The following is a 26691-nucleotide window of genomic DNA, read 5'->3' as shown; positions in this document are numbered from 1 at the left end:
CTTCTCTTTGTCTGTGTTTTTTCTTCTCCCCATCCTCTCCTCTCCCTTGTTCTCTCTCTCGTTCTCTCTCTGTGCCTCTCCATGCGCGTAGAGATAAGTGAGGACCCACGAGAGTGGTGTTTGCTGTATGGGGTTGCCATGGCAGCGCGGCCCTGATGAGGTGTCTCGGTGGAGCAGGAAGAAGAGTGTGTTCTCCCGCTGGCAAGCGCTGACCTGAGCTCTCCAGAGGTTAATCCTCCTGTTTGTCTGCGACTGGAGAAGCCGGCTCCGCGCTTGCTCGGCACAGTCCCGCACGCACCACACAAGGGACACACGTGCGCGTGCGCGGGCACATGGCGGGCACTGGCACATGCACCCATGGGCCGCCACTGTACAGCACGCACATGGGGGGGAAGTAAGGCTGCACCTTGGCAGCCTGAATGAGTTTGTCAAGCACAAACCCACTGTTGGCCTAGTGTGTCTCTGCACATACCTATCATCAGTGTGCGACTATGCTTTAACCAGTGAGGGCATCCTTATACATACATAACGTTTACAAACACAAATAGGGTCCACATCTATTCTTCTTAAAGTGAATGCACAAGGAAATAGAATTTGTAATTATTTACATAGATGGGCTAATTCATTAAATAGTAATGATACATTAATGCAACATGGTGGTAGCATACTGGATAAAATCATAAGAAGAATCAATTCTCTCTCCACATTAAAGATATAACTGCACATTGCAGATCTGGACTAATCTCAGTGAATCAGCTCAACCAGGTGAGGGGTAATTCCTCAGTGTCTTCTCTATACCGAATAAGACAGCAAAGCAAGCCCAAGAAAAATATGTTGTAGCGGCTTCCTAGTGTACTGCTGCTCTAAGCAATATATTTTTTGGCACTCTTATGCTAGCTGGCATCTGACAGCCACCAGGAAGAGAAAATAGAATTATCTGCAACTCTCTTGGGCTCAGCAACTCAATTTTACAATACGATCAGACTGCGTTGACCAATTAGGAGACGGGCGTCTGTGCCTGTCAAATGTTTTGTTTGTTTAACACACCTTGCTGGCAGGGGGCCGGCCCCTGTGGTGTCGACGTCTGCCAAAGGTTAGGAAGAAATATAAACTGGCTAAAGCAACATACGCACGAAATTCACAGAGAAACATTTTAAATCAATAAAACTTGTATTGACTTGTATTGAAGTAAACACATTTAAGCACACAAATATATAACATGTCCAAAGAAGACTTAAGCTTCAAATTTGAGCATTTAGAGATATTAAACCAATTAAAGCATCTGATGCAGTCACACAATAAGGAAACGCCATGACCTCGTAAGATTTCATGGACCACTCATTACAGTGTACACAGAGGAATCCTGGGATGTAACCATGGGTTACCCAGGGTGAGTGGGGAGGGACAGGGGTGGGCTCTCCTGCATTCTCTTACTACCTTTTCATTTTAGTCACATTACCCAGCAGGGGACCTTCGAAGGATGCTGCACTCTCCCAAGGGACAACCAATCTCTGGGGTTTTATTCCCAATTTGTCTCCGAGTGTTGCCAGCTAAAGCATCTCCTTAGGACAGCGACTCAGCAATTTCTCTGAGGACCCATAGTGTTTACAGACTGGCCAAATCTAATTCTAATGCATGAGAGGTACAGTGCACTCGTATCCATTTCAGGTCATTTGATGGCACTGGCTACCAAGCACAGACTAAAGAACAAAAAATACAACATTAGGATTGAACAATGGCGGGCTCCTGAAGATCAATCTTCAAGTCATTGTTTGCTCAGTGTGCTAAGTTCATTAGTACGACAGCTTTGCATGGATGAGCAAAACAAACTTTCAGTTTGATAAAAGGCCAAAACAAACAAATACCTAAGCTGTAATATATCATAAGAAAAGTTTTCAAGTTTTGAATGGTACAAGTCATTATTGGGTAAACATTAAGTAAATTTATTTGACAGAGGAATGACTACTGCCTGGAAATAAGCTCTCGAGCATATTAAAATTGAAGACAAATGTAAATATTATCTGCTAGATGTACGGCCACAGACAAAACTCTCACTTGGCAGCATATATGAATAGATTGTTGATACGACCTCATAAAACCTGCAACCTCCCACAGTACAATTGGAATAAAAAAAATACCTATACACAGCCAAAAATGTTAGGCAGGCAGCATCTGAAAATCATATGGGAGTATCAACAGGAGAAGCCCTGACTGTCAGTATTTGTTGGTTTGGAAAGGATGTGATAGCCACACATCTCCACCTGCTGGCCTACATGATATTGGCAGGAAGGATGAAGAGACACTCATCTAGAGACAGTCCTCTCCACACAGACAATATGGAGTGAAATCATAGTTGATCAGCCATTTAATTACAACCACTTCATTGTTCACGTTCCTTTAACCAACCTGTTTTTTTTTAAGAAACTGTAAAATAGATCCTCATAGCATCCTCAGTTGGTAAACATAATTGTTTATTTACAATTATCATTATTTATTGTTAACCAAATATTCAAAACTTTACTGTCTGAAACATGCATTTTTTATTCTTTTGGAGGTTTGTTTCCAAACAACATAACATTATTATTATAGCTGCGTAAACTGCCATTGTACAGCATGGTGCTGATTAGGGCTGAGAAAAGCCTCTCCTTTGGGGAAAAGCTACACAGTGCTTGGTTGCTAAGGAACCCCCAAACTGAGGCGAGAGTGCCAAGCCTGCCTGACGTCCGCTCCTGACGTGAGTGAAGGTGAGAAACCTAATGGGAAGGCCTCAGAGAGCCACTTTCCAAAACAAGCCAATGAACACATAATCACGTCATTTTGCTTGAGCGGAGGGACAGGAAACGTGTGTCGGGGAAACCTCCCAACCGACGCTCCGTTTGAACACTCCCCTGCAGCTAAAGTCAGTAGACATCTTTGAAAAACCACCTCTCTATGCTTCTCCATGTAGCAAAAACAAATGAATACTGCAAAATAGTCCTGTGTACGTTAACCACATCTGTTTAGGACTTCATCAGACTGCTGTTGATGGATCACTGGTTTCCAATTACTACGGATAATTATGAAACAAAGCGGCGCAAATCAAATCAGACATCCACCGAGAGGGGAGGTGTGGGCAGGGAGGTATAGCGGGCCACGGCATGGCTGGAAACATGGGCCAAGTGTGTTCTGTACATAGCTGGTTGTTTAAAGGAGGAATGTTCCAGAACAAGACAGCAGACTGTGACTGCTAATTGCAGCCTGGGGTTTGGCAAGGCACCTGCTTCTAAACATTGCAAGTCTGAGAAGCAAGGATGAGGATGGTGTGTGTGTATGTGTAGGACTGAGAAGAGAGGATGGGGTGTGTCTGTGTGTTTGTGCACATAAGTCTGAGAAGAGAGGATGGAGTATGTGTTGGGGGAAGGGGCTTCTGAAACAATACCAAAAAGTAAGTTTCATTTCACCATTAATCATTTCCTCATTCAGGTAAGTATTTCATAATGTCCTCTAAAGGATCAAATCTTTTTGACTATAGTCACATTAAAATACGAGACAACGCAATAAGCATAAATTCCATTTCACCACACTAACAAAAATGAAAGGCACACGAGTAAGAATACAATACAAGTGCTCCTGTTAGAATTAGCAGAGGAGGTGATCAGTTACACTAAGCTGTGACCTTTGTATGCTTAGATATTTAAAGATGATCAGTTTAAAGGTGACCCAGGGAGCCCTAACCTCTTCAAAAAGGTAAACAGGATTACCACAACAGAACTTATGCTTGATTATGGGGACCACATATTTCCCTTAGGACAGCTTTCCTTCATGAAACATGATGACCAAGAGGATTTTAGTGTTTAAAAAGCTTAATGCTTTGTACATGCTAGGCTATATTTGTCACCTCTCAATCAAATAATGGCTTGGCACATCTGATCTTTGGTGAACTCCTCTGTAAGCTGAGCTATTACTCACAACTAGTGTTAGTGTGACATGTTATATTAAGGCAACAGGGATAATTAAATAGTTCTACAGCTGTGTAACCACCTAAGCTGCCGTATTAACACTTAAACATGTTTATGCCACTCAAATGCTATTGTCCATTATGCCTGAAGCTAATTATGATGCTTTAGGACAAAAAAACAAACAGAAATGGGATCATGGGATTTAAATAAGTCCTGTTGGTTAAGAAAACACCTTATGGGATAAATTAGAGGCACTCTCATAGAGTCGGTTCTATGTTTCAACGTACTACCAAAAACTAAAGAGATAATTACACTGGGTTTCAAGCTGTAACTGTCAGCCATCTTGACTGATGCCATAGATTTGTATGAGGACAACGCGGCTTGGTCAGACTGCACACAGCTCACTTGTAGCGTTCACGCTTTGGTTTAATACCCTCCAGCGGTGCAGTCACTTCACCCCTGACTTATTAATGCTACTGACCTCAGCATGGCACTCCATCATCAGCCACAGCTAATGGAAAACATAACAAGTGAACACAGCAGTGGCGTGACCACACATGCTTAAGGCCAGCGCTGTGTTAAGGCATTCCGAGGTCCTGAGCTAGCCCTCCCTTGGGCTACTACAGCACTCCATCCAACACACACATCAGATAAGAACAGGGATATACAGGAAATAATCCCATGCATACCTTAAGAGATTGGGTTAAGGATGATGACCGGTAGGGACTCCATCATACATCAACAGAGTGCATTAGTAGTAAATGCACTGTGCTATGTTGAAAGGATAATAAACAATCAATCCGTCTTGTTAGTGCATGTGCTCCAATCTGACAAGTCAGGTTACCTCAGATGTCTGCTTTCCTTCTGTGCAGTTTAGAAGTCAAATGCAATTATGCACGATTTCTGCCAGGGAGCAAATTGTCCCTGTTCTCCATTAGCCTCGTCCTGCATAAAAGCCCCCCCTAGATAAAACGATTGAGCTGTAAGATGAGCCTTCATCAGACATGGTGAGCCATACAAGTTCAGACACAAGCGATACCAAGCATGATTCAACTTCCAAGCAACTACACACAAGGACATGGTCTGGCCAGAGGGAACATGCAGTAGTGAACTCTCAAGTTCAGGTGAGAATGCTCAAGTTCAGGTGAGAAATATAGAATGCATAAAACATACACAGAATATTATTTATTTAACTGTAAATTTGTTACCGCAAATTTAACCTTTTGTATCTTAATTATTGTCTATATATCTATACTTCTAATCCATCAGTAAGTTTCCATGAGTTCAGCAAGGCACAAAAAAGTAGATAGCTCTGTGATGGATTTCAATTATTAGAAATTATTCTAGATTCAAGGGAAGTCTTCTGGTAGTGTTATAGAACTCAATATGGGAAACAGAGACCCCTTGAGTTCAGAATGTTTAAAACATCATTTCATGCTTAAGAGAACAAAATTGCAAGTTTCTTTCATTAAACCAGCAGGTCTACTTAAGACAAGGGATGATTATCAGATGATGCCAAAAAAAAAAAAAACAGTCAATTTAATTTATTTTGTAAATGTATATGCTTAGTGCAACACAACATGTTTATAAAACTGTACTCAAGAATAACATTAACAGACGTAAAAACATTTGGTCCATGCTCCTTTTTAGTGACATTCGGAAGACAAGGATTACAGATGGTCAGTTAAAAAAATAAATAAAAATACATCTCTGTGTTGTATGACTACTTGCATATGAATATGTACTATGCAACACACAACTCCAGAAGCTTTTTCAAGGCTGCAGTCTGCATGTCACTAAAGAGGGCAGACTTTTCAGTAGGTGGCCATTTGGCTCTGGTTTTCAGTATGCACTAACTGTGATGTGCATATGACCTTTTAACCATTTATGAAGAACACTTAAAGTGGGGAGTATTGTTTGTGATGGTTCCCATTAACTGAAAAATTAAATTGTAACCTTCAACCAGCATGGCAACTTCAAATTGTACACTTGTACAATCAAAAGGCAACTAAATAGGCAACTAAAATTGTACACTTGTACAATTAGAACTCATAATTGGACGTATCATTGGACTTGGAAAATGCAATGAAATATTACAACCAAAGTGATCAAAAATCAGTCTTATCTGATAAGTATCTTAATTTGATGGCCAAAAATGGGTAAAAATACAGTCACCTGAAAACATGATAACAAGGCTCAGTTGATCAAGTGATCATTTTTCCATTTTCCCATCTGGTCGCTCTTTTTGCGCAAGCTCGTCCTTCTTCTGTTGGTAAAGTTTCAGGAGGTAGTCATCTGGAGGGATCCCCATTTCCTTCAGCTCCGCCATGAATTTCTCCAGCTTTTCTAAACTTCTAGAACTGCCCACCTTGCGGCCTGTGAGGTAGAGGGTGAACTCTTTGAAGTCCATCAGGTGACACGAGTCCAGCTCACAGAGGTTCCCAAGAGTCATGGCAGGGTCCACTTTGGGGAAGAAGGAGAGCCCGGACATCCTCTCCAGGTCAGACAGGCTGACCTGATACTCCATCAAAGAATGATCAAACCCAATTGGTTGATTAGGCACCACAAAAGCACCCAGTGCCAAAGTGTCTGATGATGGGCCCTTTCGGGCAAGGATGACTTTGAAGAGATGTGTAGGAACAGCAACGTTGCCTTTACCAATGACCTGGCCAGACAAAAACAACAAAAAAAGTTTGTCATTTTAAATCACAATAGGATCTAATAGTAGACTACATGGCAACAGCAAAATGATGTTTATACGCCACTTCCAAAGCAAAGCTTTATGCAAACTTCATCAGTTTCTTCGGAGAGGACATTTTAAATAACAATTACTTAGCTATTGGCTATAATTAGCCAAAAGTTGATATAAGAAAAAAAAAAAATACACCTTTGATGCAACTTCTTACAGAAGAGATCACATTAAGGTTGGTTACAGAAATACAATTGAAACTGGTGCAACAGTAATCTTGATGCCTTGATCACACAGGCTCACACATGCTGAAACAGACCAGTGACGTATAGCCTACAAAATAACAATGCAGTGAAGATTTTACAGTTTGAAGTGCTTGGATACAGAGAAAAAAAAAAAAATTTGTTCCAGACTGATGAAGCAAAATGTGATGAGCAAAGCTTAAGTAGAAGTTCCTGATAAGTAATCTTTGAATTTCTGATAACCTAAATTCTAAACCAGTACAGAGAACCATTGATTGAGGGCTCTACCATCCTAGAGAGATGAGGCAGAGGGAGCCATCTGAGCCTGAGGCTAGAGTGTATTGCAATGGGAGGAACATGGCTCCTGTCGCAGCTGATTTGCAGTAGGTGCTGGCCCGAGGGCGACTGTCTTTGTCCATTTAGCCTCACCAGGGAAACCAAACCGTTTACCTAGAAACTAACTGTGGCTGCTATGCTGAAAAGCCTGGCTTCTAAACCTACAGGAAATTAGTCACTACACCACATAACTTATAGTATTACATTTGTATTACATTTATTTGAAATAATAATAAATAAAGTAATTATTTCAATAATTTCTTGATGTACAAATTCTGAAAATGTACAACACTACACACATGAACCCAGCTGAATTATTTCTTCTTTTCACATGGATTACCATAATTGACATTTGTCCTTTTAGTGACACTCTAATCTCATGTCTAAAGCCACATTCAGGCAAGAAGAGACTAGGGGCCCTATCGTGCACGCACATACATGGATGCACATGTCGCCATGCGCTCCATTTTTATTAAACCTTGCGCCCAGGTGTGTGGCAGTAACAACATAAGGTGTGGTTTGGCGCATGATCCAAAAATCGTTATCTTACACCCTCTAAAAGTCATTACACCACTGATCAAGAAAAACCCGGCGGAAAAGAAAAGGTGCATATAAAGCACAGCTAAAGACGCACCGTCACAAGATGTCAGCAGTCCTTAGCAACCAGTCCCAAACAACTCCTCTGCAGGATAAATATCCTTAGGATTTTTATTCAGTCATTTTAACATTATTGGGGTAAGTCTTGCTTGTCAGCCAATAGTGAAAGTAAATATAACGGTGTAGAACTGTTTTGCCTTTCACTATGAGACCAGTGAATTTAGTTTCACTTTGCCTATGAGTTCAAATAATAGGCGAGTGCAGAATGCATGTAGGCTATACTCTGCTAGTCACACTCAGGTTTTAGTAAAGCAAGTAGCCTACTAGTGGAATTGTGCAAGTGGATTCCTTCAGACAGCGTTGACTGTCAAAATACTGACGGGCTGTTTGATGTTGTGCTGTTGGCTCTTAAAAGGGAATGATAGGTGTCAATCATTACGCCCAAAACACACCCAATGACTGATTAAGAAACATCAAAACATCAAAAAGAACAACCCTTTTGCATCCAGCGCCATTAAACTAGCGAATGTGGACTGAACATGCCTTAAATGTCTTTAAACTTTGCACCTCTGATCAGGCGTTTCAGATGGCCAAGATAGGGCCCAAGGAGTGACTGCCAGCAATGAGAGAGCATGGAATGTTAATGAAATTCAGTGACTTGTAGTGATACTGTACTGGCAAAATAACCGATGGCGATGTGAAATGTTTAATTCTAAATAATGTAAAATTCCAGATTTATGCCAAATATATTGGCAAATGCCAGCACTTCCTTCAGATTCAGAAATGCACATTCAGTCCATTGGCAATGTAATTTTTATTACCTGGTAAGATACAGTCTTTTTGCCATTTTCTCCTACTTCAGGAAGCACAAGAGGCCCTGACACCACCCAGACATCTTCAAACTTTTTGGTCAGGTCTCTGCAGTACATCTCCAATCTAAGAATGGCACAAAACACACACATTGCGTATCATAGTTAATAATATTAATAGTACTACAACTACTACTAGTACTACTAATAATAATAATAATAATAGGGGTACCTATTCCAAAAGCCAGCATTGTTTTCATAGTTCTGAGGCACAATGTTGGAGAGGTAAAAGGTTTCAGCCATGGATTGCTGTGTTAACAGAAAAAAAACATCCATTTAGCCATTACTATTGAGGCTATATGTAAACCTATATACCTCACTGACAATGCTGAGTGGTGTGTAATCCAGTTACATTTCCCACTTTAGTTATGATGCAAGATAAGTCTTTTTAAAATGTATTTTAATTATGAACTCTGATAAGTATCTAGACTTAGTTAGTATTCTTAATATAAGCACATAAGGAGGTCAAAAAGCCATTACTGTGCTGGCTTTGTTATCCCCCGCTGGTGCCATATGTCCCCTTGACCACCCACTGCCCAAGTAATCATTATTGTGTGCTGTGAAGGCCTCTGCGATGGTGGGGTCTGGCTTGAATCTGCAATGCTTCCGATCAGCTTGTCCTACAAAGCAGCACATGAGGTACCGTTATTATTACAAGTCATAGATTATGTATGTAAATGAATGATGTAAGGACAAACTACTGAGCCAGCTGACTTACCTCGCAGTTTTGTGTTTGAGAGATGTTCAGCTACCCATCTTGGTGTTCTGTTTACTTGATCATAGGACAGAGTGTGGTTGGTGTAGTACCTAGTCTCAGCTCCAGTCAGAGGTAAACCGTAATGCCCTATAACTTGCTGGGCAGGGCTCTCTAAACAGGGATGTCAAAATGGGACCCATGAAATCACATTTTTGATATACAGGTGCATCTCAAAAAATTAGAATAGCCTATCATGGGGAACCTCACAAGGAGTGGACTTTGAATTCACTTTTTTGGAATAAATTACGGGGGTGGGGGGGCATTTCCACAATATTATTTTAATTTAATGCTTAAAGAAATGTTGCAAGGAAAGTTTAGCCTACATTAACCTTAATGTTTGCCGATTTAATAAAAATACTGTCACCTTACTTTTTAAAGTTAAATCAACCATCCCATGGGTTGCATAGCCAGAATGAATGATAGTTATCTGGAGGGGACTGGAATAAACAGAATTTGACATTTGAATATGAAGGTAGGGTAACCAGAGGGGTTCAACATGAATGGCAATACCCAATAGAGCTACCCACCATAGTGTTGGTCACAATTGTAATTTCACATCTCATTCTCATGCAGTCATTTCAAATTCACAGACGTGTTGATTTCTAAAATTCAGTAATGTTTTCTGCAGTGTGTCAAACACCACACTGGTGATAGAAGTGGGACTGGTCATTTATTTAGAGAGAGATAGGCTACCAGAAGTGGAGAAGTAGGATGAAGCCTGCTGGAGGTCCATTTTGATGGCTCAAGAGCACTGCAACCTCATCGCCCCTCAGAGGCCAGACATCATACCACAAGGTTTCTGCGTCTGTTCAATTCTCATACTCTGTGTCTCTCTATGTTGTTAACAATGTAGCAGTCTCTTGGGGTCAGGTGAAGCCTTAGGGGCCAGTTAGAAACCTCTCTGACTCCTTCAGGAAATCACCACAATATTTAGGGCCCGAGCACCGAAGGGCGCAAGGCCCTATTGTTTTTCTAAGGATTATTAGGGCCCGAGCACCGAAGGGCGCAAGGCCCTATTGTTTTTGTAAGGATTATTATTAGGGCCCGAGCACCGAAGGGCGCAAGGCCCTATTGTTTTTGTAAGGATTATTATTATTATTATTTTTCACTATTATTATTGTTATTCCACTTTTTTGCTTTCCTGTTTTTGAGGTGGTTAACATGGTCGAAAACTCTTGAAATTTGGCACACACGTCAGGTGTCACGCATCGCAGTTAGGTACAAGAGCTTGACCCCGGGCATGGCCCAGGAACGCGCTAGCGCCCTCTTAGGTGACTGATTCTGTGGTTGGCATATATTTTGAGGTGGTTAACATGGTCGAAAAGTCTTGAAATTTGACACACACATCAGGAGTCACACAAAGCAACTAGGTACAAAAGCTTGGCCCCGGGACTCGCTAGCGCCCCCTTACGCCTCCTTAGGTAACTGATCCGGTGGTGGGCATATACTTTCAGCTACACACATCAAATTTGGTAGGTGTCTGTATCTCCCCAAGATAAACAACTTTCGTATGTACAATGCATTAGCCACGCCCAACAGAAAGTGAGATATTTGGGATTTTGTGCAGACTAATATGTGATGAAATATGTGTTGAATCATGCTGCCAAAAGAGGTGCTTCCCATGGGTGAAAATGCATGAAATTTGGCACACACATCAAGTGGTACATAGAATAGACAGGAATAAAAGCTTGGCACCGGGCGTTGCCCAGGAACTCCGTAGCGCCCCCTTATGTCACTGTGACTTGTGGTTGGCATATAGTTTTAGATACACACACCAAATTTGGTGGGTGTATGTAACTCCCAAAAACAAACAACTTTTGTATTAACATGCCATTAGCCACGCCCACAGGAAGTGAGGTAATTGAGATTTTGTGCGTTGTGGACATCATCAATTTTAACATACTCCTCCTAGACGGTTGATCCGATTCATGTCAAAGTTGGTATACATGATGCTGAGATGTTCCTGATTATAAATTGTGAAGCTTTTTTTTTACATGTTGTAATTTGACGAAATGGCAAAATTATTAATTTTAATACCCTTCCACATAAACAAAAAATGTGTCATAATTCACCATGCATGGCTTGAAATATTTTAAATTTCACAGGTCATTGAAGACCATGTTAATGATAATATTCACATGCCCGTAATGCATGTTTGGCATTGCGCCACCAACTGGCAACAGACAGAATGGCAAATACTGATTTCACATGATCAGTTTGAACATACTCCTCCTAGACGGTCAGATTCATTTGAAATTTGGCAAACATTATGCCAAGATGTCGCTGATGTTAAATTGTGAAGGGATTTTTGAAATGTTATAATATATTTGATATGATTTTATATCTCACCACATAAACAGGAAATGTGTCAAAAATCACAGTGCATTGAATAAATGGTCTGAAACTTCTCAGGTTAATAGATATCATGATTATGATGATATCCAGACACCCAATGGGCCTGCCTGGCATAGCGCCACCACCTGGGCAAGCAGGAAATCTGCCAGAAATGGACAATTCCTTAAGTGATTGGTCAGAAACTTTATAAAATATTGGATATCATTATTGTGATGAAATTCACATGCCAAGCATAGCGCCACCATCTGGCCAAACAGGAAATATGCCAGAAATGCTCTATGATTTGAATGAATGGTCTGAAACTTCTCAGGTTAATAGATATCATGATTATGATGATATCCAGACACCCAATGGGCCTGCCTGGCATAGAGCCACCACCTGGCCAAGAAGGAACATGTGCCAGAAATGGATGATGCCTTAACTGATTAATCTGAAACTTTATAAAATATTGGATACTATTTTTATGATATTCACATGTGTAATTCACATGCCTAGCATAGCGCCACCATCTGGCCAAGCAGGAACATGTGCCAGAAATTGGCAATGCCTTTATTAATTGATCTGAAACTTTACAAAATATTGGATATCATTATTGTGATGTCACATGTGTAATTCACATGCCTAGCATAGTGCCACCATCTGGCCAAGCATGAAATGTGCCGAAAATGTTCAAGGCTTTGATGGATTGATCTGAAAGTTTACAAAATATTGATATCATATTCATATCTTAATAACATGCCTTGCATAGCACTACCAATTGGCAAGAGAAGGAATGTTTTGGTGTGAAGGAAAGTCTATTTGGGTATCACAATCAGATGCATCATTAATCCAGATTAGGTGTATATGACATCAAACACCCAATATGCCTGTCTGGCATAAGCCAACAACTGGCCAAAGTCAGAATAGTTTTGGGCATTTTATTTACAAAATGTTAATTAAAATATCCATTATTTTGATGATATTCACATGTGTAATTCCATGCCTAAACGGCGCCACCATCTGGCCAACCAAAAGTGCATCAAGTGTTCTTTGCTTAAAATGAATAATTAATTTCTCCAGGTTATGCAAGGCAGGAACCCATGGGGTGTCATCATAATCATAATATATAATATATATATATTTTGATGACTGGGCCTGCCTGGCATTCGCCCACCACCTGGCCAAGCAAGTATATGTGCCAGAAATGGACAATTCCTTAAGGATTGGTCAGAAACTTTATAAAATATTGATATCATTATTGTGATGAAATTACATGCCAAGCATACGCCACCATCTGGCCAAACAGGAAATATGCCAGAAATGCTCTATGATTTGAATGAATGGTCTGAAACTTCTCAGGTTAATAGATATCATGATTATGATGATATCCAGACACCCAATGGGCCTGCCTTGGTATAGAGCCACCACCTGGCCGTAAGAAGGAACATGTGCCAGAAATGGATGATGCCTTAACTGATTAATCTGAAACTTTATAAAAATACTGGATACCATTTTATGATATTCACATGTAATTCACATGCCTAGCATAGCGCCACCATCTGGCCAAGCAGGAACATGTGCCAGAAATTGGCAATGCCTTTATTAATTGATCTGAAACTTTACAAAATATTGGATATCATTATTGTGATGTCACATGTGTAATTCACATGCCTAGCATAGTGCCACCATCTGGCCAAGCATGAAATGTGCCGAAAATGTTCAAGGCTTTGATGGATTGATCTGAAAGTTTACAAAATATTGGATATCATGATAATGATATTCATATGTCTTATTAACATGCCTTGCATAGCACTACCAATTGGCAAGAGAAGGAATGTGTTTTGGTGTGAAGGAAAGTCTGTTGGGTATCACAATCAGATGCATCATTAATCAGATTAGGTGTATATGACATCCAAACACCCAATATGCCTGTCTGGCATAGCGCCAACAGCTGGCCAAAGTCAGAATAGTTTTGGGCATTTATTTACAAAATGTTAATTAAATATCATTATTTTGATGATATTCACATGTGTAATTTCCATGCCTAACACAGCGCCACCATCTGGCCAACCAAAAAGTGCATCAGAAGTGTTCTTTGCTTAAAATGAATAGTCGGAAATTTCTCAGGTTATGCAAGGCAGGCCCATGGGGTGTCATCATAATCATAATATATAATATATATATATTTTGATGACACCCCATGGGCCTGCCTTGCATTGCGCCCCTACCTGGCCAAGCAAGTATATGTGCCAGAAAATGAAATACAAAAACAAATAGCACACGCATCAAATATGTACGTTTCACAAACGCACCGCGTCAGTGCTTTGTTGGATTTCGAAATGTCACGGGTTGCGGACCGGAGGTGCTCGGGCCCGCCATTGCCGCTTGCGGCTATATTATCACATTGCAATTTCGTAAACAACTATGTTAGCCAACTGCGGATTGGCAATGATATGATCCTCACAATTCAAATACGGCGGTCTCTCACTGAGCGAACTTGCCATGTCAGAGACTTTATGGAAGGGAAATTGTGAAATCCGACCGCGAGAACCGTGTGTCACGGAGGTGGTATGACAATTTTGAACAGGCATAATGCTAAAGCATTGTTTAACCAGTCTGTGGTGGTCACTAGCTAGTCCCATCCGGTTATTCGGCTGTAACGGAGTGGCAAGAGGTAGGCTATACTTTTGCAATTGTTTAGCTAGCAGGCAAACCAAGGTAACGTTACCTTTGGGGTCTGCATCAGCGGGTCTATCACTGGGTTCTTGGTTCCTCTGTAGATAAAGTTGAATCCCAGCGACACATGAGCCTGTGCTTACAACCGCCCCACATACAAACCCACCCAAAAATTTCAAAGATTTTAATTTTGAACTCATTTTATGCCAGTTATGTTTTAAGTCATCAACGACAGACGTAAACTGCTAGTAGTTAGCTATCTGGCTTTCCACGTTTCGATTTTACAGAAACGCTGCCAGACTAGGAACAAGGAATCCAAGCTAGTCAACATGTGGAGTCCTGATTGCCGCCATCTTGTAGCCTAATGCATTCCGATACGTCATACAGGTCGCCAGAGAGGAGCCTACTAGGAGCCTTGTATGAAGACACGTGTCCTTCAAAGTCAGCAAGCAAAGTAGGCCTATGCATGGTGGCAAAAAATGACATCTTTGTTTCTTTGTCTTTTCTTCTTCTTTTTGTTCTTTCCCAGAAATAAAGTCGGTTTGGAAGCCAGATAGATTGCCAGTGAAGAGAACACATTAGGCTAGGCATAGCCATATTGCCTAGGCCTACTGCCAAGTTACAATAAGCTACAATTAGTATGCACTTTAAATAGGCTGTTAATTAGGCCTATCATGCAACCATTTTATACTTGCAGAGATTGTATTGTCTTTAAGCGGTCTCCCCTATTTGAAAATCATTAGCCTACAGCTGGTTAGAATAATGCCAACCAGCAACATTAAAACAACAACATTAAAGCTCCATGGTCATAGTCTCCAATACCATGCCTACAACTTGTAGGCTATATTAAATTTTAGTATTTTATGCATATGTGAAATAGCTAGCTACTACTAATGATATTTAATTAATCATGTCACTCAAAGGAAATTAAATGTAAAAATATAATTCATAAAACTTTAATATAATGGTAGTGTCATGCAACCAATAGGCCTACAAAAAAAAAACATATAGTGAATATGCTAGCCTAAAAAGATGGATTCACAGTGCCTGATCAAAAGGGAATTCCAGAGCTAGGATAGTGTGACTAATGCTCTTTCTCCCATGGTATTGAGGTTCATGAGCCCTAGACCTGCTGAGGAGGATTGCACTGAAATGAACAATGCAATTCTGCACCAATATAGTAAATTATTATTTATAATGAAAAAACAAAGAAGATAAACCAGAAGTTGTTTCAATGAGGTGGTGGAGGAGGGGACATCAATTGAGCCCATACACAGCTTTACTCCAAACAAATTAGACAATGTTTTCAAGAGCTGGGGAGATAAAGGCCTCATAACGCATTATCAAATGTTCAGTGACACTGGATTGGAGTCGTTTTACAACATTGCGAGGGCATATCAACGTTGCGAGGTTATATCAACGTTGTGAAAACGTTGAAAACGTTGTGAAAAAACAAAAACAAACTATAGAGAACGTCCTTAACAGGAAATGTTCTCAGGACATTCTGAACAGATAAGATCCCCTGCCCTTAAAATAAATCCAAAGTGACCATTCAGGAATGTCCTCGTTACAAGGCAATGTACTTAGAACATCCTGGATGTAAATTTTCTTGGCCAGTCCCACATTGCATTTGCGAGAAAAGAGACCTTATTCTGCCAGAATTTTACAAGTCATGGAAGACTTGACAGAGACATGGGCAGCAATAGTTTCAACGCTTTGTGCAATTTTAAAGACCAAAGACCTCCCAGGAATTCCATGCTGTGTGTTGGGTATCTGGAACATAAGTCTTCTCTTTCTTTGGTAAATTTCCAGGCTAAATTAAAAAGACACTGGCTGTTATACCGTGACTTAACATTTAGTGATGTTAGGCTCATTCAACTTCATGCAGTTCTGCGCAGATCTGGCTGAATGAAAACAATGCATATTTGCATTGTGCTAAAGTTCAGCATGCATCACACTCAGCCAGATCTGCACAGCGCTTCATGAAGTGGAAAGGGCCTATTCTGTTCCTGTCACTTTTTACGACTCTGTTTACATCTTAGAACCTAAACTTCAGCAAACTTGACAAAGAAGTTTTGAAAAAGTGTTGCATTTTAAATTGATTCTGTTTGGTGACAGCAGACAGCTGGCAAGTAGCGATGGCTTGGACATTTCAGAAGTTACTCAGTGAAAAAATGGGCTAATTGTAACATAGGCCTAAACACTGAAATAGAATTGGCCATTTAATTTCAATTCATTCATTCCTTGAATAAATTAATATACAGTATATTTTCATGTATCAAAAGGAAACAAACAGTAATGAAATGCTTTATCAGTATTTTATTGTTTACTTTCATATACAAAAAGATAAAATTGAAATAATCCTTTCTAGTATTTTTTTCTCTAACAGTCAGGTTGTAGTTGTTTCACACTGGGCAAATACTACATTCATACTGGTTTATTCTGGCACCAATGCAGAGCTGAAACAACCACATCCCGAAATCTAGGCAAATCTATCTCAAACTCTGGATACTGAGCTCTAAATTACCACAGTAAAAAGGAACAATGATCCACTGCAAATTAAAGAACTATGTTACAATGATCGTTCAAAAAGTCCTCAGTTCATTACGGCAATACAATGGATGTTGGATTTTTCCTGGGCATTTCATATATATAAAACCTTTTTTCTTTTAACATACTCTTCAATTGAAAGAGGGGTTACAGCAACAAGCTCAACTCTGTATACACTTCTGTCTCATACAGATTTTTTAGTATATTTATGTTAAAATCAGTAGTACAAGCCATCTCTGTTCTACAATTTAGCTACAGTGAAACATAACCTAAAACATTTACATTTCACATAATCTGGTATAGAAACAGCACTTTAAATATGACCCCTTGACAAGACAAGAAAGAAAACCTCCTTTGGAACCGCCTTGGTCAATTCACAGTATGGACTGTGGTGACATGAGACCTGAAGACTAATAGAAAAACAAAGACTGTATCAGTGAATAGAGGAATACAGCATTTTGTACTCAGAGTGGTTGCAAAGTCACTGGTATCATTCGAGGAAGCCGCTGATTTCTTCCAGTATCCTTCTATGGTGACCCTGACCCGTTTGGACAAAAACATGGTACTGATGGCATTGGAAAAGAAAAAAGAAAATATAATTACAGGTATCACTGCAGACATTGCAGAAGTCGTATGAGGCCATGTAAGTAGTACTGTATAGCAACTGCTAAGATAAGAACAGTTTTTGATACTTGACCTGAATTTTAATTCAACTGAGGTAATGTATTAAATCATCCACTTCTCCATGTATGTTTGCTTCAGATTTCTATAGTGCAGTCATACAAAACAATAGCTTACATTGGAAAATACTTTGATAAGGATACATTGGTTTAGACAGCACAAATGAGACCAACAAATATACAAAATTAAAGAGAAGCTTGTTGCCAAAGTTAACATGAATAATGCTTTTGTCTGTAGATTTTTTTTTACCTGTTCCTTAATAAATTCATCAATTACCAGATACCAATTCCAATGCAGTTGTTTGTTTGCATGTCATTTTGTTATTGTAGTTGTGCCAACTGATAATCTCTGAGAGCCTGTGCATGTTGCATTTGCTTCTAGGCCTCCCTCTGTATTCACTTCTATGGTGAAACAGACTCACAGGAGATCCATAGAGGCTTCCCATACAGTACCATTTCTTTCATCTCAAACAGAAGTCACAAGCTCAGCGAGGAAGAGGTTTTCACATTGTCAAGGGGTGCATGGTTGTATGATCATATGTTACACCAGTACAAAAGAGGTTTTCCTGTTCGTAAGACGAAAGTGTACATCACTTAATCATAGTATCTACGACTATCCAGCTAGCAACACTGTTTTCACATGAGGTCTGAGGTAATTGGTTCCTGAAAACCTGGATCTAAGACTGCATCCAGAATTACAGCTGGTCACTTTTTAGAGATTTATATTATATATGGTGCTTTTTTTTGTCTTTTTCACTTTTTGTGATACTATGACAGAAACAACAAGAGAGGAAGCAAAAAACAAGGGAGAGGCTTTTGCAGAGGCTGCTTGGGTAATGTGATGTGGAAAACAAAGGCACAACATCAGAACACCTCTGACTAGAGGTTTGGACTGTTGCTGATATTTCATGCATTTCATCTTCCGGAGAGGCCATCTTAGTCAACATGGACCCTGACACACGGGGTGCCTGTTCTCTACGTGCACATCTACATTTGCAGCACTTAAACTAAAATTATTTTTGGAACGACTCTGGCATGTTGAAAAAAATACATTATCCCAAATCCCTAACCTCAGCATTTTTCAATTCACATAGAGGACTCTTCCTTTTGGCATAACGGGGGAAACTGAAATATGATGAAACACCAGAGAAATACTAGTCTCTTCCATTGCCTCATAAAACCTCCAAGAGTATTGCTAATACACAGTAAGATAGTTTAGATGTTTTCTGACCATATGTAGCAGTAATTTATTATGTGATAACTTGTTTATACAGCCAATCACATCTAACTTTTTTACTTTCTTAATATAAACATTTAAACAAAGTGCTTCAAAGCAACTAATGGAACATGGGGATTTGAATACTGACTAGCTGATCATCGTCTTACAATCTTACATCATATTGAAAGAGGTTTCACGTGACTTTCATGAATGCTTTGATGCTAATTGAATCATGTTGCAAATTCATGAAGAACTTCAAAGCCCCCTTTAGAAGCGAAGACAGACAGACTTTGGTTATCCTCTTGCAGAGTTCAAAATGCAAGGAATTTGGCTACATCTCAAATGTTGTACAAAAGGAGGTCAATAATTCATTAAATGGAAACAAACCATCAACAAATACCAAAGCATTGACAAGGATCGACAAACATCAGAATAATCCAGGCGTAATCAAAACACAGCACCTAAAGTACGGTGGATTTGGTTGATTGCTCAAAGATCTTACAATCCCTATGAGTACACTCAGTTTAGAAACAACAGAAATCTATTGCAGAGGATATTGCTTGCTATGTAGTCTGTCCCAGTTGGCAACTATTCAAAGCACCAGTCAGCAGAAAACAGGCCAAGAGCTGATGTACTCTTATCTTACAAATCTGAGGGCACTGGCAGAGCAAATGATGCCAATGACCAAAACAAATGGGTTTGATGATTTCCGAAACTCATACAATTAACTGTATTCTACACTGTATTATAATGAAATGCAAAGCACATACTTTACCATTTAAACTACTTTGGTAGTGGGACAATTCCTTTTCTTTTAATATTGGCAATAAGCTTCATTGGGGAAGGGCTTCATACACTATATTTCATGAGTTGAAATGAAGACCTGCTAAAGCATACTCACAGCAAATTAAGCCAAAGCGGTTGGCTAACCATGCTAACGAACCACATCCATCTGGAAGTAAGTAACCAAAACAGAGTCCATGATGACCGAGATAGGTCCAAGGGGTTCTGACTTTATCAATCGGTTACGGTCACAGAGCATATACTCCCAAATCTGAGTGCTAAGTGTGACAAGTGGAAGTGCAGAACCCAGAGCTAACACATGGCACCATGAGGAATAAATTAAAGCTCTTCGTTTGGGGTGAAGTGTATTCATGGGGGTCTAAAGCAGCCGCTGCAGAGCCTCATGAAGCCTATGCGCCAAGGACACAGCAGGTGGGACACCAAACCTTTCACTGCCCTCCCTTTTGGAACCACAAGCTCTATCCACGAATCACTGATCAGTCGATTTTTTTTTCTGTGTAAAAATACATCTATTTTAAAGAACTGGGATTTCACAAAATAATTTACAATGGTAAATTTGGTGAGGTCACTTTGTGTGAGTTAAAAAAAATGGAAGAGGGTCAATCTGCATTGCCCGTCTATCTCCATGCTAATTCATAATGCTTTTAAAGAAAGTTATTATAGTAAACAAATGACAATAAAAAGGAACAGCATTTTGGGGATGTGCAAATAAAATATAGTATAATACAGTTAAAGAGAGAAAGGGGTAGGCGAATCTGAAGATTTTTTTGTTATAGTTGATTTTAGCCAAATAGATAAAGGTTCAATGTCCCATGTAGTAACAGACAGGAAAAGAACATTAGAGGAAACAGCCAGCACAAACAATGAATAATGCCCAGGTGTCATGAATAGGCAGAATTCTAGTTGTATACAGCTATTTACATGATTTCTCTCACATTATGCAACATAACTAGCACTTCTTAAAAGATTTTGGACTTTTTTAATTTTCCAAAACTCCCTAATCATAAAAGCCAATTTACATTAAAATATACTTACTACAAGTCAACACAACTAACAAAATATATAACAGAAGTCATACACATAGAAAAATCTGAGGTATTTCTGGTTTGAGGTGGTCTGTGGTTCATGAACAATTATCTGTTTTTTAGCATTTTCGCTCTAGACTTTATTGTTTTATGTTATTCTGGTTCACCTCGGAAGCCTTGACATTTCTGTTGATGAATATATGCATTTGTATGCAGTTTCTACCGAGAGTTGTATGTGTAATGCACAGAAGAAAGGAATATATATAGAAATATATTCATCTTTGAGTTGAAACAGCAGCATTGTGGACATTCACTGTTACATTATGGCATACAGAAATAAGGTTTCTCACGTGCCACGTTTAAGACAAAGAACAATAATGATCCTTTTTTTTTTTTTCTTTTCTTTTTTCTCCCCTCTATTCAAATAGAATGTGGCCGTTCAGTCATGAAGTGAAGTTTGAACTCTTTTTTTCTGTCTTGTCCATTGCCCTGTGGAAATGTCTCTACAATTCAGGACCGCTGAGGTCATAACTCAAATTTTGGTCCCTGTGAGAAAGAGGTAAAATACGAAAGGACCCGGCCAAGATGCATGTACTGGAATCCATCTTCATGTCCAACACTAGTTGAAGATACAGGCTTTAATGAGAATGAGGCTGGCCTCTGTTGTCAGAATCTAAGTCATTAACTCCCGACATCCAAAATGTATTCTAGATTAAAGACAGAGAAAAAAATAACGCGGACAAAAAATAAAACAAAGGAAAAAAAAACTAAATAAAAAGCCAACATAACACATTTATCTACTGACGGCCATCTAGGCCAACACTTGTTTTGTGGTCGACTTCCCACTTCCTTGTTCAGACTCTTTTGCACATACATTCATTCATTAATTAATTCACTCATTCACTCATTCATTCATTCATTCATTCATCCGCTCACAGCCATACATCTTCACCATGGTCTTGCACATATTGTTTTAGTTTTTTTAGTGTTTTAATTTACTGGTTACCTTCCAACTTCCAGTCTGGCTCATCAACCCATGGGGCTAACTGAGCCACGGAAGTGGTCAGGTAGACCCCTATCTGCCTAACTTCCTGATGGGTCTGCCTTTTTTTCGCTACACGGAAAGACGTAAAAGACGTAACCCCCCCAACCCTTTGAGACTGGTTACCTGAGAAGTAGTTCCGTACCAAATAAGATGCACCGTCACTGACAATGCACTAACCAAACTCTAGTTGCAAGCCATCTCCATTTTAAAAAAAAAAGAAAAAAACACCTTTTCTTTTACACCTTGTCATAAAAAAGAAATTACGTTCATCCAACCCCTCACTAATCCGAGCCCAGTCTTCACACCACAAAACCAAAACAATAAAAAAAGAAATTAGTTTGTCTTCCAACTTTTTCTGTGTTCTAGAGACACCCGTTAGTTCCGTAAAAAGACACGTTTACCGTAGTTTTGTATAGCACATGCTGTCAGAAAAAAAAAGAACTGTTCAGAAACAAACAAAAAATCCCTTGAGGAAAGTTGTGTGTAACAGTCTTAAATGTTCCTCCAAGGTTTGCAGCATTATTTTATTGTCCAACATGGTAGATGGTTGCTTGGTTTGTTGGTTGTCACAGGCAATCTTGTCCAGAAGACAGAAAAATAGGAATAGATAAAACCTAAAAAAGAGAAAAATGAACTGAAATGAAGAGGTTGAGGTACCTGCACCTTGTCAGCATTCATAAGTCGGCACCTGAATGCGCTTTGAGATGTCCATTTGCTGTTTTTTTTATTCTTTTTTTCCTCTCTTCATAAAAATACAGTAGAGACGTGTGCTGGTAATATTGATCCGATCAGGAAAAAAATAATAATAATAATTAAAAAATGTTGAATAAAATAGCAGCTGCATTCATGTTGTTGTCGTCTGAGATCCGCTGAGTCTGGAAAGATGAAGGTTGTTTCATTTTGCTTGCTTGTTTCACAATGTTTCATGGTATGTCTTTTTCCATTTGTTGATGTTGTTTTGATTTCTGTATCATAGAGGAAAAATGAAAGGAGGGTAGGACTCAGATACTGGACTCTTTGGGTGGCAAGTCCACGTTGGTGACCGAAGTCACCATAGAAACCAGGCAGTCCGAGGTAGTGGCACTATTGAGCCGGCGGATCTGGGAGATCCGCTCTTCCACACAGCCGGCTGAGAGTCGGGCCTCGGCGTCGTGGTCCCAGCACTCCTCTATCGTCTCACACAACGCCTCCAGGCCCTGCTTAGGCCGAGACAATGTCAAAACACAATATGAATCAGACACCTGGAGAAATACTCTGCAATGTGACTGAGAGGGCTTAAACTTTCGTTTTTAAAGCTTCTACAATTTATGTGGTTTGCAAACCTCCACTAGACTATAAGTCAACAGTTGTGGTAGATGTCAATCCCCGACCATCAAGGTGCTGGAGGCGTGCATAATAATGAGGTAACTGTGAGACTCCAGGCTTTCTATCATCAAACACGATAACATTTGAGAATATAATGTATATCTTTCTTTCAAACAACATATTTAACTTCTATTTATTAAAAAAAAAACAGAATGTAGTAACGGAAAGTTTCTAAATTCACAGAAAATGCAGTCTTTCAGATTGCCCCAGACTCTGTTTGAACAGAAACCAGACAATTAGCACCATGTCTGCTTTGATTCATTACCAGCCTATAACACACTTGTATGTGTATCTGAGGTAGGTTTAGCATTAAGCCCGCTCACACACTATTATATGCTAAAGATTGCTTGCTTGTGAAAGCACCAAATAAATCACAGGGTCATAATGTGATATCTTAAACTGTACAAAATGAACTCCTGAAGCAGGAGTCTACTCACAGCGTGCTTAAGCCAGCAGTCCTTGAATACCGGCCGCATTTTTTTGTGGACCACAACCTCCTGAAGGTCCTCCAGGGACGGGTGCTGCCCGATCTCCTCCTCGAAGGGCAACATGTACTCATCTACAGGGCCTGGGGGTAGAGGAGCAGAGTTCAGCTGGTGAAGCATTAATCCTGCCACAGTGTAAATAATATATTCCTTCAAGCCCAAATATACATGACACTGTAAATATCACTAACATGATGCTGGGGTCTAGCTTTCAACAGTCTCCTTATCATATCTTGTCCCGCCTCTAGCAGTGCAAATGCATTTAATAAATCATACTATTTAATCCAAAGACATGATGTTTCAACATGTGATGACAACTGTTAGGTAGCCTTGGTTACAACAAAATGCCATGAGATTAGTCAATTCCAGCACTAGAATAGAATAGAATAGAATAGAATAGAATAGAAGTCTTTATTGTCCACTACTTTGGAAACACACATGTAACACACACAAGCAAGACTACACAACAGGTACAACATAAAGCAGACACAAACAAAGACTACACAGCAGGTACAACATATTGCAAACACACACAAAGACTATACAGCAGGTACAACATATACCAAGCACAAACAAGACTTCAAAGCAGGTACAACACTACAAACATAAGAATGTGATGTATGCAAGAAATGTAACTGTTGCAGTGTCAATTGTACGCTCAAGTCCTTACCATCGGCTGCTTTACAGCGTGACACCAGCTCCCAGAGCACCAGGCCCATGGCATACATGTCTATCCTCAAGAAGGCATCCCTCTGGAAGTTAATGGCTCCTTCCAGCACCTCGGGTGCCATATACCTTCTGGTTCCCACCTGCAAGAACAAGAACAGGCAACAGTAATGTCATGACCCACTCATCAGAGATTATAGCAGGGCCATCTGGGTGGAGAGGGGGACTCACCTGGCCGTGGGTGTCTCCGGGTGGCTTCCCTGGCTCAAACCGCACTGCCAGACCAAAGTCACCAATGACCGCGGTGAGGTCATTTTTCAGCATGACATTTTTACTTTTGAAGTCCCTAAAATTACACAAAAATGACATGGCTGAGCTGACAAGTCTAGACAATGACCAAAAACATACTTCACAGACTAAATGCCACAATAAACTATTAATCATTGAACAACATTTAAACAGCATTTCAACTTCTGCATTTTAAATTGCGTCCACCGACAGACTGTCTGTTGTGTAAACATACTACAACTATAAAACCATCAGAAGGAGTTAAGAAAGGTTCCAGTTATAAACGGAAACATTTTCTGTACCTGTGAGCGATGGCTGGCTTGGGCCCCTCTCCTTTATAACGTGGCACGTCCTCATGCAGATAGGCCAGGCCACAGGCCATAGTCTCCGCAATGTGACAAAGGTCATTCCAGCTCACCGCATTCCCTTTCAGGTAATCCGTCAGGGAACCCTATAGAAAGGGAAAGACACGTACATCTCAGCACATGTAGTGTTACTGACTGGCTGTGTGTAGAACTCTTATGACAAAACACAATAATAATTTGTAACTTCTTAAAGGACTACATTTGTAGCTTTACATAAGCGTATCACCACCCCAAGTTTAACAGAAAAACAATAATGAGTAAAACCAAATCCTTTTTAACTCTCTCAGGGCTTGTCAAAGTTCAAGAAGACCTCCTTGTAGCACAATTGGTGACTATGGCTGCTTGGTCTATTAAGCTTTATGTAGCTGGTGATGAATAAACTGGCTCAAAGATGGGCTGTTTTGCAGCACACAAGCTTAAAGCAAGAGCTTTTCACTGTAACACAGCAATTAGATCTTTGCTCCCTCATCAGAGTACACACAGAGGAAGTTATCAGACTAAAATGAGTTCTTGGGTTTACCATCCCTGTGAGTTAGGGAGAGTGTTTCTCTTTTCTTTCTTTTTTGCTATATTTGTCATTAAGGCAGTTACTTGGAGTACATCAAGCCTTATTATGTTACAGACAGTCTGTTTCCATTAAGCACCATTAATGATGACCGTAAATAAAGAAACTGAGGCCAAAACACCTAAAAGCGACGCAATAACAACAGCAGCCAGTAACAACCCCTTAGAGCAAAAACGTTAATGGTGCACTAGCCTAACTGAAGAACAGGAATCCTCCCCCACCTTTCTTATGCAGCCCTTGCCACTTAATCTACTAAACCCCTCTTCTACTGCACCCCCCCCATAAATGCACAAATAGGCTGACACCAGACATAATTTCACTGCATTTCTTACATCCAGTAACTATATGCATGTAACAATAAACTTCCTTGTATCCTTGTATCCTTACCCTTTCATGAAACTCTGTGATTAGCCAGAACTCTGTCTCCAAGTTGGACCCACGCTTCTCTGCAGCAATGTAACGCAGGAGGTTCTCATGCTTCATCCCTGGCATAATGAAGATGTCCCGCTCATTCTGCCACGACAACTTATCCTGTACAGAGAACAGTGGGAGAAGAATCGTAAAAACAACTTAACCAAGATTTAAATGAACACAAGTGTGAGACATAAATGTAGAGAGGTCAACATCGGCAGATGTGTTACAGGGATTGCAGTTTTTAATTATGCTTAGTTGGACCACTTACATGGTTATACCAGCATTACAAATGCATTTACTTATCTAATCTGTACTGTACTGCTATAATCTGCATCATGCCTTATTATATTACAGACAGTCTGTTTCCATTAAGCACCATTAATGATGACCATAAATGAAGAAACTGAGGCTAAAACACCTAAAAGCGACGCAATAACAACAGCGGCCAGTAACAACCCCTTAGAGCAAAAAACGTTAATGGTGCACTAGCCTAACTGAAGAACAGGAATCAGAAGAAGACGGGGAGAGGACAGGACAGGAAGTGGGATAACAGAGGCTGTGCAATTGACCAAATCTAAAAGATAGGTTTCAAATAGCGTTTCATGCAACTGTACCCACCTGAATAGGGAAGACCTTCACAGCTACATAATCATTCATCATCTGGGCCTTCCACACACACCCAAAGCGCCCCCTGGCTTTGATTTCCAGCAGCTGCAGGGGTTTGAGTCCAACCAGTGGAGAGGGTGGAGGTGGGCCAGGATCCTGGAGAACATGAAGAACAA

At 40.0% G+C, this 26691-nt stretch overlaps 2 protein-coding genes across 2 annotated transcripts in view; both read right to left on the bottom strand.

Moving 5' to 3' along the window:
• Positions 1 to 5467: 5467 nt before the first annotated feature.
• Positions 5468 to 14833, bottom strand: LOC125309480 (nuclease EXOG, mitochondrial-like). The gene is made up of 6 exons (XM_048266435.1): positions 14491 to 14833; positions 9390 to 9539; positions 9152 to 9291; positions 8844 to 8920; positions 8624 to 8738; positions 5468 to 6603 (listed from the first exon to the last, which is right to left on the bottom strand). The coding sequence occupies exons 1-6, from the start codon at positions 14636 to 14638 to the stop codon at positions 6151 to 6153; spliced, it is 1083 nt and encodes a 360-aa protein (XP_048122392.1). The 5' UTR covers positions 14639 to 14833; the 3' UTR covers positions 5468 to 6150.
• Positions 14834 to 16737: 1904 nt separating this feature from the next.
• The window catches only part of acvr2ba (activin A receptor type 2Ba), a 39784-nt gene continuing 29830 nt past the window's right edge, over positions 16738 to 26691 (bottom strand). The window contains exons 5-11 of the mRNA XM_048266244.1: positions 26528 to 26671; positions 25883 to 26026; positions 24868 to 25016; positions 24509 to 24623; positions 24282 to 24420; positions 23564 to 23694; positions 16738 to 22957 (exon numbers count right to left, since the gene is read on the bottom strand). Coding sequence (XP_048122201.1) covers positions 22763 to 22957; positions 23564 to 23694; positions 24282 to 24420; positions 24509 to 24623; positions 24868 to 25016; positions 25883 to 26026; positions 26528 to 26671 — 1017 coding nt within the window. The 3' untranslated portion in view covers positions 16738 to 22762. The remainder of the gene's footprint in view (positions 22958 to 23563; positions 23695 to 24281; positions 24421 to 24508; positions 24624 to 24867; positions 25017 to 25882; positions 26027 to 26527; positions 26672 to 26691) is intronic.

The sequence above is a fragment of the Alosa alosa genome, chromosome 16 (assembly GCF_017589495.1).
Source record: "Alosa alosa isolate M-15738 ecotype Scorff River chromosome 16, AALO_Geno_1.1, whole genome shotgun sequence".
NCBI lineage: Eukaryota > Metazoa > Chordata > Actinopteri > Clupeiformes > Clupeidae > Alosa > Alosa alosa.
The sequence above is the reverse complement of the archived record's forward strand: the minus strand, read 5'-3'. Positions and strand labels throughout refer to the sequence as shown.

Bases quoted from the DNA above. Each gene is read 5' to 3' on its own strand.
- LOC125309480 (XM_048266435.1), bottom strand. From the start codon at position 14,638: ATGAGTTCAAAATTAAAATCTTTGAAATTTTTGGGTGGGTTTGTATGT. The intron at 9,292-9,389 runs GTAAGTCAGCTG...GCTGCTTTGTAG, and splicing joins CTCAAACACAAAACTGCGAG to GACAAGCTGATCGGAAGCAT. The intron at 8,921-9,151 runs GTAATGGCTTTT...CTGTTAACACAG, and splicing joins GGGATAACAAAGCCAGCACA to CAATCCATGGCTGAAACCTT.